The following is a 12,617-nucleotide window of genomic DNA, read 5'->3' on the forward strand; positions in this document are numbered from 1 at the left end:
ACCAATTCAACGTCTGGAGTAGCAACTGAATTGCTGCCGCTGTGTGTGTGTGTGTGTGTGTGTGTGTGTGTGTGTACCTGCCAACAGAGGGGGTTTGGGCGGGGCAGGGGGTGAGGTCTGGAGGGGAGAAGGGTTCGATGACTGCCAAACGATCCTGAGACAACGTGCAGGACGGGGGAGCCAGGGAGACGCCGATGGGGATGGACAGAGAGAGAGATAGAAACAAGATGGAAGACAAATGACACTCGGTTTCATTCACAACAATAAAACAGATTTTTTTTTTACATGAACTAATGATCAAACTGTGTATGTGTAACAGTATCACATGCCAATGTGTCTCCAGCCTTCAACATGAGGTGTTTCTGTGTGTCTCTCTCTCTGTCTGTGTGTCTCTCACCGGAGTGTGTGTTTCTGTGTCTCTCTTGTAATCGCCCCTAATCGGGGAGTCACTGTCCAAACTCAGCTTCTCCACTGAGATCTCCCTGGAAAACACACACGCACACACGCACACACGCACACGCACACGCACACACACACACGCACGCACACGCACACGCACACGCACACGCACGCGCACGCACACGCACGCACACGCACACACACACACACACACACGCACACGCACACGCACGCGCACGCGCACGCACACGCACACACACGCACACACACACACGCACACACACGCACACGCACGCACACGCACACACACACACACACACACACGCACACGCACACGCACACACACACACACACGCACACACACACACACGCACACGCACACACACGCACACACACACACACACCAATGTGGCGAGGCAGGCAGACGAATGGAACACAGAGGGTGGTTAGACGTGGGCTTTACACTTTGCCAGGAAAGAAAAGGGAAAAGGTTGAAGGGATGTTGCTGTGTTTGATAGCCATGTGCTTTTGTGTTTCACAGATATCACACTTCTCTGCAATGTGGGTTTGACATTTTTTTTTATATATTTTTTTACTAGAATGGAGTGTGAGGGAATATAGATGCGAGTGTGTGTTTTACTGGCGTTCATACTATACGTGCCATCACGCCATTGTTTTTAATGAAGGTCGTGGCAGCACTCTCCTGAACAGCCGAATAGCGGCGCGCACCAGCTCCATTTATCGTCAGGCTGTTGCTAGGCTCCATCCCTGTCTGTCTGCAGCTAGCTAGCTATGCTAATGTTGTAGGCTACCAAAATATGCACATTGCCGCTACCTGTATGAAAGTCCCGTTAACTAGTGTTGAATGTGTGCAACTGCATTGCTAAACCCAGTGTTGGCAGTGTGTACTTGCTGTGTGTGTGTGTGTGTGTGTCTCACCCCGGGTTGAGTGTTAGGCCGTGTGCGTTGGGACTGTAAGTTCCTGTGTTGTTGACGGTGGGAATGGCATTCCTCAGCAGCCTCACCCATGTCCCGATGTCCACGTTCATCTGACGAGCCCGTAGGAAGGCCTTGCCTGGACGGACACACACACACACACACACACAGATACACACACACACACACACACAGACACACACACACACAGATACACACACACACACACAGATACACACACACGCGCACACACACACACACACAAAGGATCAGCAAACCAGCATATCACCAACTGATGTAAAATTCCCCGAGGATTCCCTAAGGATTTGAATGGTGGGAAAACAGTCTGGTTTGGGTTACTATGGAGGAAAAAACAACTAAAAATAACCGACTATCTATTCCGATGAATGACAGACAAGTTGTAAAATACATTCTGGTACATTCCTGTAACACATTTCCATTTATGTGTAACTCTTTATTTTTCAAACTGACTTTCCCTATGTGGCATACGCCTCTCTAACTCTGTGTAATATTCCACATGGCCAGTAGGAAGCCAGTAGTAGCGCTTTTGATCGCTGCATCGAAGTGAAAAGACAGCAATATTGATAGCCACTGGAGGGTGCTGTGCCCTAAAAATCATAATAATAATAAAATAAAAAATAATCAAGGTACAGTATAAGACTACTGTATTGTATTTCCCTCCTGGCATTATCGTTTTTCATTTAAGGTAATGCAGGGTTTGAGCTCAGCTGCTACTTCCTAGTCTAAAAAGGTCATGGGTATAAGCTAACTATAGGGCCCATTTCACAGCAACCATTTTGAGGTGTTAACGCAGGAAGCAAAGCAGGTATAACCAATAACATTAATGAGGGCCCTGGCACTGGAACACCTAAAATGGAATAGAACCATCATTAATGGCATTGGTTACACCTGCCTTACCACCTCAAAACGGTTACTGTGATATGAGTCTATCCACCTTATTTTTGGCGGCCATTTTGCCTTACGTTAAGTATGGGTTCTATTTCCGGTGTAACCAATTTAGATAACCCCCCAGCCCCTGACAAAAAAAACGTCTATGAGGATTTTACCCTTTTACAGCAGAGCCATTCTGCTCTACAGCCGTGTCGTTCGGGTGCTGGGATAACGTAATGCATTGTGGGTAGTCGGCTACTAACTGTGGCTAATGTTAGCGGCTAGCTAGCTATGTTACATGGCAGTAAAACGCCACCAAATTGATTTAACTTTTAACCATTTCGAGTAACACACATTTCGAGTTTCCATACGGACCTCCAGCGTTGGTTAGTTGTTTATAACGTGACTATATTTATAACTTTTATAACGGACTCCAGCTTCCGGTTTATAATTCGGGTCTGCAGCCAGAGTATAACAAAGGAAATGGCAAGCGGCAACAATGAGTCACGTTAAACCGGACCTTGTACCCACGATTCTTTTTTACAGTGGGGCATTCAAAAATAAGGTGGATAGGGCCCAGAATAGGAAATAATAGTGGAACAGTGTAAAACAGCTTGTTTCCATGGTTTCCTCTTTGTTGTCCTCACCGTGCTGCTTGGAAAACACCTTCTTCTGTCTCTGGAGGCGCGGCACTCTCTCAATGACCGGGTTGAAGAAGGTCACCTGGAACACACACGCACACGCGCACGCACACACGTCAACATCAAGGACACACCCACACTTCATTTCAACAGAGAGATAGCCCTTTCAAGTATGATATCAAAGCGAGGTTTGTCGGCACAGGTGCATGTGACAGTGTGGACTGATTTTTTCAGTTGTTGCTCATCACAGTTTGTCTGTCTGTGTGCGTGTCTGTCTGTCTGTCTGTATTTCTGTGTGTCTGTCCATATGTCCAAGCACATTTATCTCCCCAGACGATCAAAACACTTTTCAGGGTCACTACAGGGTGCACTTTTTGTTGTTGTTGTTGTGACCAAACATGTCAACTGATGTCACGTCATCCACATCATCAGTGGGTATGACATCATCAGTGGGTATGACATCATCCTTAACGTCACTCAGTGTTTTGACCCTGTTGACCCTTGACCCGGTGCCCTGGTCTCTGTCAGGGATTGGCTGTTAGCCCTCCTGGTCATACCTAGAGCTGCCGAAAATAATCGATTCAGAGATGCATCGCGATGCTTAATAGGACGATTCTGAATCGATTAACAAATATCAAAAATCGATTATTTTTTTTTATTTTTTATTTTTTTATCAAATAAAATAGAATGTAAGTACATGCAGTTGTTTATTTTAATTATGGATCATAATACAATGCAATTCCAAATGCACTTTGATTTTAAAAGTAGCCACACAGTGAGAAAAAAGAAAGTGAGAAAAAATAAATCATGTATTGCGGAAAAAGTGATGCATTGATTTAAGATGCATCGTATAATCGAATCGAATCGAATCGTAGACTTGTATAATCGAATCGTATCGAATCGTGAGATCAGTGAAGATGCACAGCTCTAGTCATACCAGGCCTCTCTGATTGGCTGTTAGCCCTCCTGGTCATACCAGGCCTCTCTGATTGGCTGTTAGCCCTCCTGGTCATACTAGGCCTCTCTGATTGGCTGTTAGCCCTCCTGGTCATACCAGGCCCTCAGTCGAAAGGCCTCGGGTACGTCTGGGTTGACCATGACTGTTGAGCTGAACAAAGCAGAGAGAGATCTGTCTCCACTCTAGAAATCGAGCGTGCGCAGTGTGCAAGACTTCTAGTTTATATGATTACGGTTTTAATTCAAATATTTAATCATAAATATTCCATGGTAATTTCAAGCGTATTTAGCATATTCTTTAAATATATGCATAGCCTACCTGCCAAGGCTGTGAGGTGCTACCTTATCTGTAAAGGGGAGACTCACGGGTACTCATAGAACCCATTCTCACTCAGATATCTTGAGGTTAGAGGTCAATGGACCCCTTTGGAATAGTTTTTCCGTTTGCAAAATTTTGCTCAACTTTGCAACATTTAGCAGCCCCCTTCATGGTTGGTAGTAATGGATGCCTCAGGTCTTCTAGTTTCATATGCTGGCAGGAAAGTCACTCTGGCTTTCAAAAGGAGCCTGCTACAGACATTTGTGTTGGCAGGTGTGCATCTCGCAGCCCACCTGCAGTACCTTCACGGCCCACACTTTGGGAATGGCTGGGTTAGGGTGTGTGTACTGTACCTCGGCCACCAGCAGGCCCTGGGGCTCCAGCTCCAGCTGCACTCTGTGCTTCTGGTTGTCCAGGAACTCCTCCAGCTTCAGGTACTTCAGAGCACACAGCGAGCGGTAGTCCCTCCAGTACACCGCTATCTCCATCTCCCTCGTCTGAAACACGCACACGCACACACACACACACACACACACACACACACACACACACACACACACAGGTGACATGTGTTTCAACACACACACAGACACAGGTGACGTACACACACACACACACACACACACACACACACACACACACACAGGTATTATATTATATACGTATATTATATATATATATATATATATATATATATATATATATATATATATATATATATATATATATATATATATACAGTACATTGCCCAGCCCTAATCCTGTGTGTGTGTGGGGATGTTGTATTATGTATGTGTGTGTGCTGACCCTCTCCAGCTCCACGGTGAAGGTCTGGTCCCAGGCCTGTTCTCCTACAGTCCTCCAAGCTGTCTGGCCCACCACTGAGTTATCCAGCTTCAGCACCGCACTCACCTCCGCTACACACACGCACGCACACACACACACGCACACACAGACACACGCACACGCACACGCACACACACACACACACACACACAAAATGACCAATAAAACCAATGAAATGTCCTTCATAGCTGGAAAGTCCTATACTTGGCACTTTACACGGGGAGGCAAAAACATGTTCACAAGCAATTTGGTGATCCATAATAACACTGGCCTGTGTGGTCACTCTGTACTAGGGCTGTTGAAACGAATTTTGATATTCGAATATTATTCGAATTTAATAATTATGAACGAAATTCGATTATTATTATTTTTTAAAAACGAATATTTAATTTTTTAATTTAATTTTTTTTTTTTTTTTTTTAGAACACTAGAACAGTGACAAGTTCTGACAACATACTTGGAAGAAAAGAGTGTTAACTGAAGTTGACTGTTGAAGCTGCTATACTGATGTAAACCTACCTGTAGCTCTAACTGTTGAAGCTGCTATACTGAATGTAAACATGTAGCTCTTAAGTGCAATACGTGACTGATTTTTTTTTGTTCATTGCTCATTGTTGTTTTGGCAAAGTTTACTTAGTTGTTTATTGATAAGGAGCTCAAACAAAGGCTGTGTCTTTTTTTATTATCAATTATTTTATCCAAAAAACATTTTTTTTTTTTTTTTTTTTTTTTATTCAATTAAAAATTAATTAAAATATTCGAATATAATTCGAATATTAAAATGTATAAAGCACTGAAATTCGAATTTGATTATAGAGGGAGATTGACAGCCCTACTCTGTACCTGCTACCATTTCATTATTGATTAAAGTGCCTTATTCATTTCCTTGGAGACACCGCAGAAGAGTGAAAGAAGCTGAAGAAGCAGTTAGTGAGCTGCCTGCTCAGGGTATATTAAGACGCTTCGGTTGGGTTTGCTGATAAAGCTGTGCCGTCATGAATAAAGGCAGGTAGAAACACGCACACACACTCACAGGTGATCTCGTCACACACACAGTGTGTCATAGAATAGATTTTAAAATACTGTTATTAGTCTATAAATCACTTAATGGCCTAGGCCCAAAATACATAGCTGAATTGCTCCCACGCTACGAACCGTCTAGAACTCTTAGGTCAACAGGGTCCAGCTTATTAACTGTCCCTAGGATCAAATCAAATCATGGGAAGGCTGCATTTACCCACTATGCTTCTGCTAGCTGGAACAAATTACCTGAAGACCTCAGATCTGCCCCAACCTTACTTACGTTTAAAAATAGACTAAAGACTTTTATGTTTACCGTCGCTTTTAACTGCTGACAGCTGTTTCTCAATCACTATTATATGTGTGTGTAGTCATGTTTCTTATATAGCCTATTATGCAAACCCAATGAGTCCTCTATAAGTTTTTAGCTCTTTTTGCAACTGCTGCGCCTGTTGCTTAATGCACTTTTTAAACTCTTTTTTAAAGTTTTGTTGTGATGCTTTTAAATGTCCATTTTATTCTCTTCTTTTCTTTTCCTGTCAACCATTTTATGTGAAGCACTTTGAATTGCCTCTGTGTATGAAATGTGCTATATAAATAAACTTGACTTGACTTGACACACACACACACACACACACACACACACACACAGGTGAGCTCGTCACACACACACACACACACACCCACACACACACACACACACACACACACACAGGTGAGCTCGTCACACACACACACACACACACACACTCACAGGAGAGCTCGTCGGTCTTGCTGGGTGTCTTGCCGCTGAGGGATCCACTGCGTGCGTAGAGGCCCTTGCTGCCCCTCATGAAGGAGCGCGTGTCTCCGGGGCTGTAGCTGGGCAGCATGACGGCCGTGCCTTTACAGCGTCCTGGAACCACCTCCAGCACCCCCACACAGCCCAACACCTGTACCTGTAGGGTACCTGAGGGCACAGGGAGGCGGGGCTCAGGTGCGTCCAGCTACAAGCCAAAACACCAGGCTCTAAACAAACACTAAACAACACTATACAAGAGCCAAAGTCAATTCCTGACTGTTCCTTTACCTTCATAAAGAGGTATTTTTGTTATGAAATTATTATTATCATTATTATTATTAATAATATTATGTATTATTATTATGTCATTATCTGTTCAGTCATGGTGGCTATCATGCTCTAAACAAAGACTAAACAATGCTAAACAAGACCCAAAATTAAGTCTGACTGTCTGTTCCTTTACCATATATTCATATTTTGAGCTTTAAGAGGTATTTTATATGATGAAATTTCAGTTTCTATAGGGTGGTCACTGTTTTCTTTGTCTGTTCAGCCATGGTCGCTAGCACTGCTCATGCTAACTACCCAGCTGTGGGGTGCTGTTACTTCCTGTGCACCAGCTGTGGCGTGGTGTTACCTCCTGTGCACCAGCTGTGGGGTGGTGTTACCTCCTGTGCACCAGAGGATCTTTGTCTGGCTCCAAATAACCCAGATGATGATGGGTGACGTCATGGTATCTACATCCATATGTATTTATGATCAGCTCTATGGTTCTATGTGTGAGTGACTGCCTCTCTGTGTTTATGGTTCTATGTGTGTGTGAGTGTGTGTGTGTGTGTGTGTGTGTGTGTGTGTGTGTGTGAGTGTGTGTGTGTGTGAGTGTGTGAGTGAGTGTGTGAGTGTGTGTGAGTGTGTGTGTGTGTGTGTGTGTGTGTAAGTGTGTGACTGCCTCTCTGTGTTTATGGTTCTATGTGTGAGTGACTGTATGGTTCTATGTGTGAGTGAGTGAGTGACTGTATGGTTATATGTGTGAGTGTGTGAGTGACTGCCTCTCTGTGTTTATGGTTCTATGTGTGAGTGACTGTATGGTTCTATGTGTGTGTGTGTGTGTGTGTGTGTGTGTGTGTGTGTGTGTGTGAGTGTGTGTGTGTGTGTGTGTGTGTGAGTGAGAGTGTGTGTGTGTGTGTGAGAGTGTGAGTGTGTGTGTGTGTGTGTGTGTGTGTGTGTGTGTGTGTGTGTGTGTGTGAGAGAGAGTGACTGCCTCTCTGTGTTTCTACATTGGTGCTGTTGGCTTGCTCTGCTTTGGCCTTGCTCGATGCTACATACTGTACGTACCAGTGAGCGGCGAGGGCTTGTTGAGGGTGCTGTACTGGTTGTGGAGGTAGGGGGCGCCGTGGCGGGAGCTGAAGGCCGGGGAGGAGGCCAGCACCAGCTCCTCTTTGATGACGCTGGCCTTGGGGTGATCCTCGGGCAGCTCGGCCAGACGCTGGTCCAGAGAGTCCCTCAGCAGGTCCAGCCGCTGGGACGCCTCGCTCAGGCGAGACTGGGCCTACAGGAAGCCACACGGTGCTTTAACTCCATTTCTCACAATACAGACGAGCAAGAAGCCACACGGTGCTTTAACTCTGTTTCTCACAATACAGACGAGCAAGAAGCCACACGGTGCTTTAACTCTGTTTCTCACAATACAGACGAGCAAGAAGCCACACGGTGCTTTAACTCTGTTTCTCACAATACAGACGAGCAAGAAGCCACACGGTGCTTTAACTCTGTTTCTCACAATACAGACGAGCAAGCCAGATCATTAGATCACCTTGGTTTTGAAAGACAGAAATCTCAGCACCCGCTGAAGTAATGATGGAGTCAGTATTGATCAGGTAATATGCTCATTATATGGCATGGGGACCATATGTCACATCTTGAGCACAAAATGCTCAGCTTTGGAAGTTTCATAAGCTACTCAAACCTAAAGCTGATTTTTAAATGTCTGCATGGACACGCTCCTTCCTCTTTTAATGATTACGTTGCATTAATTGACAGATACACTAAAACATGGGGGGCTTCAATAAACCTGGACATGTATGTTAATTTGCCATCAAATTATATTACTTCAGAATCAGAATCAGAATCACTTTTATTGCCACAGTATGCAAGTTACATACAAGGAATTTGTCTTAGTGTCTGTATGCAGCAGCATAGCGGTCACATCGATATACAGAGATAAGAAGTAGGAAGATAACTAAAGACAATCACAAAGTTGCAAGTGCAATCAAATCGAATCGAGTCAATATATACAATATGTAGATGAGTGGTGAAGTGTTCTGTGGATGATAAATATGAATTTACATGAGATTTACAGGCTAAGTTAAATAGGCATTAAATGTGCAGGGAATTTACATGAATTTACAGTCCCAGTTAGACAGGCATTAAATTAGATATGAGTTACAATTTTATGGGGGGGAGTTCAGTTGAGTTTAGGAGGAGGTAGTGAGTTGTGTGTGTGTGTGTGGGGGGGTTGTTGGTGAGGTCCTTGGCGGAAGGGGTTTCCTTGTGTGTTAACTTAACACTGTTAAGTGGTGGTTGTTGTTGTTGTGTTGTGAGTGTGGAGTGATTGGGGTAGAATAGAGTTCATACAATAGAATAATTTAGAAAGCATAGGCGACACAATGTTTGTCACCAGATGAAGATAGAGGACAGGTTGAGAGTTGTGCGACATGAAGGAAAATGACATAACTGATGTCACGTCTTGCAACTGCCTCACAACTTTGCACCAAATTAATGGAGTGTGAGTGTGTGTGTGTGTGTGTGTGTGTGTGTGGTCTCTAACCTCAGACAGGGCCTTCTTGTCCTGGACCTTGCTGGCCCCCAGGAGCCTGAGGACGTTCTTGGCCCCCTCGGCCACCGCGTGCTCCACCCTGTAGTGATGCCTCAGCTCCTCGATACGCAGCTCCACCCCACACAGGTCGTGGTTACCTGCAGCAGAGGGAGGGAGGGGGGGGCACATCGCTACTGTGATGACCAGATCCTCACGGCATCGATGAGCTGTCTTAAACTGTTAATGTGCGCTCGCGTTAATTCAGGAGCGGTCGTTGCTTAGTGTAACTGTCAATCATTAGTCACCATTTTGAGTGATTGGCTAAGCATTCGCGCGCGTCAGGGAGGTTTGCGCTGTGATTGGCTGAGACCTTGCCGGAGGGCGGCCCTTACCGTGCACAGTGGACAGCATTTGAGGCTGTCAGGCGCGCATGGCGAATGTTTGCCATGTGGACTCGGGGGAGATATGAAAGAACTGGTGACTCTCTGACTGTTTCACACTGAACTGAACCCAGTGGATGTTTCGCCAAATGTTTATGCTTGTAGCTGTGTATGTCTGGACCTTATCACCGGTCCTTCCTGGCGCATTGGGAACCAGCCGAACAGAAGCCTCGCTTGGAGGACGAGCGGCCCAGACGGAGCTGGCGGGTAGCCAAGAAGAGGTCCGCGATCCGACACCGAGAGAGAAGTGGGTCAACGCAGAGCACAAATACAAATACTTTCAGACGGGCCCAAAAGCCTTCATGACATCATGAGCTGTGCTTATCAATGCTAACTAGGCCTAAAGTTTAACCAACGCAGTTTGCGGTAGCCGGGTTTTGAGACGTGAATGTACCCGTAGACGACGAGGCCAAAATATTCTGTTAATAGATCAGATAAACTTTCAAAGACACCCCGTAAACACTATGGATCAGAACCCATTACACCACAACTACACCTGTAATCATCCCTTTTGTTACCTCGGGTTAAGCAAGCCCACACTAATTAGACACTGGTGTAATTAGAGGTGTAACAGTGTTAATGGTGTGACCCTAAACTGTGTTTTGCATTGGAGCAGGAGGGAAAAGCCTTAATAGGCTTAATACAGTGAAACAAGGCAGATTGTGCAACTTTCAGAAAACAAGCAAATAATCTTGATGGCCTTTGTTGGCCATCATATACACTCATCTTTCCTCCTAGCTTAAAGTGATCAAGATCACACACGCACACACTATATCCTATACTATACTACACTACACTACACTACATACTATATATTTACCAGTCATCTTATGACATCACTGATGATACCATATGCTCCGATTATGTCATAGGCACTAGGGATGTCACGATACCAAAATTATGAGTTCGATACCGATACCTGCCTAAATATCTCGATACCGATACTGAAACGATACCACGGCAAAAAACTAAAACATCAGGAAAAGTAGTGGAATAAATAGAGTATATAATAATCCTGGGTTTAAGCTTCATTAACATTAAGTGCCAGATTTATGGTTAATTTAGTAATATATATTATTTTCACACATAAATGTAGGCTATTGAAATGTAGGCTTATTATGTGGTGTACCCCCCCCCCCCCCAATACATGTAGGCTAGGTGTTTTTTACAATTAATTCGTATATCATTAATAATTGGGATTATTGTAAATATTAGGATAGGTGACATCAGATGACTGCTTACCATGTAAAAGCTTTAATAACACTGGCATTGAGAGCCATAGTGTTATTAAATATTGTACATGGTATGCAGTCATCTGATGTCCCCTCCCCTAAACGTTACATGTCATGACTTGCTCCTTCCTTGGCAGAGATCTGTGCTCCAGCACATTGCCTCGTGTTTTACTGTAAACGAGTAGGCTATTGTGACAAGCAAACTTTTTCAGTGAAACAAGTTCGCTTGTCACACAATACTCGTTGGACTTATTTGAGGGCATGTATGTTTATCGTTCACGTTCGCTAACCTGTCGGTCTTTAAACTCTTTGAACAGGTCGGGGTGCCTGTCGGCAAGATGTTTAGCCAGGTTCGATGTGTTTGATCCTTTCGCTTGCGTCACGTTGAAGCACCTTTTACACACTGGTTTGGATGTGTCCACGGGCTTGCCTTCGCTGTCGGCAACGTAAGCAAAATATTTCCATATTTCGCTTCGTGCATCTGCTTTTTCTACAAGCGTTGGTCGGCTTGCAAGACTAGAAGAAGCCGCTGCCATTTTCGCTGCGTCTGTCCTGTGTGTCGGGGTGCTGTAGTGAGGACTGAACACTGGCCAGAGAGCGAGCAGAGGGAAGAGAGGAAAGTCGACACGCCCCCACATGAAGCAGACTCAGAGTCAGAGACGAGCTTTTTTTCACTTTTCACGAGTCACCATTGGTTCAAGGCAAGGCTGTGTTGCCTTCACGTGAGGTGGGAGACAGGCTCTCAACTGTAATGCCGCTGTGTCTCTCTCCTCCGCTAACAAACACCACGGTCGCACACTGACGCAACCCATGACATTTTTTTAAGTATCGGTACTAAATTAACGTGGTATAGTATCCTTTTTAACGGCAGGGAACCGCGGTACCATACTAATACCGGTATACCGTGCAACCCTAATAGGCACTGTGACATAATCAGTGATGTCATAGGCATTGTGACATCATCAGTGACAGACCCTTTTCACGGGTGTCATTTTGTGTTGAAAAGACAGCAAAACACTAATGAAGGTTTCCAACTTCCAATCATGGAAGTTGGAAACCTTCATTAGTGTTTTGCTCACACCTGTGTTTACCCTGCCTTTTTGACACAAAACGGCCCCCATGAAAATTGTGCGCTGCGCATGGCAATAGAGCAGGCGAGGCGACGCAGCAGCCGAGCTGTGGACGCAGTCATACTGTATATATAATCTCTCCTCAGAGTAGCCACGGAGTAGCATCCCATGGTGCAGATTTACAGCCAAGTGCTTTGCTGAGAGGAGAAGAGAAGAGAGGAGGAGAGGTGAGGAGAAGAGAGAAGACAG

At 44.8% G+C, this 12,617-nt stretch overlaps 1 protein-coding gene across 2 annotated transcripts in view; it reads right to left on the minus strand.

The window, feature by feature from the left end:
• Nucleotides 1–12,617, minus strand: part of pkn1a (protein kinase N1a) — a 93,523-nt gene that overhangs the window by 12,363 nt on the left and 68,543 nt on the right. For both annotated transcript variants that reach the window (XM_083655654.1, XM_083655653.1), the window contains exons 6-14: nt 9,639–9,784; nt 8,147–8,360; nt 6,785–6,979; nt 4,972–5,081; nt 4,518–4,661; nt 2,895–2,970; nt 1,339–1,474; nt 398–482; nt 78–154 (exon numbers count right to left, since the gene is read on the minus strand). In XM_083655654.1, the coding sequence (XP_083511780.1) occupies nt 78–154; nt 398–482; nt 1,339–1,474; nt 2,895–2,970; nt 4,518–4,661; nt 4,972–5,081; nt 6,785–6,979; nt 8,147–8,360; nt 9,639–9,784 (1,183 nt within the window). The remainder of the gene's footprint in view (nt 1–77; nt 155–397; nt 483–1,338; nt 1,475–2,894; nt 2,971–4,517; nt 4,662–4,971; nt 5,082–6,784; nt 6,980–8,146; nt 8,361–9,638; nt 9,785–12,617) is intronic.

This window comes from Poromitra crassiceps (genome assembly GCF_964638095.1).
Source record: "Poromitra crassiceps genome assembly, chromosome: 19".
Classification (NCBI taxonomy): Eukaryota; Metazoa; Chordata; class Actinopteri; order Beryciformes; family Melamphaidae; genus Poromitra; species Poromitra crassiceps.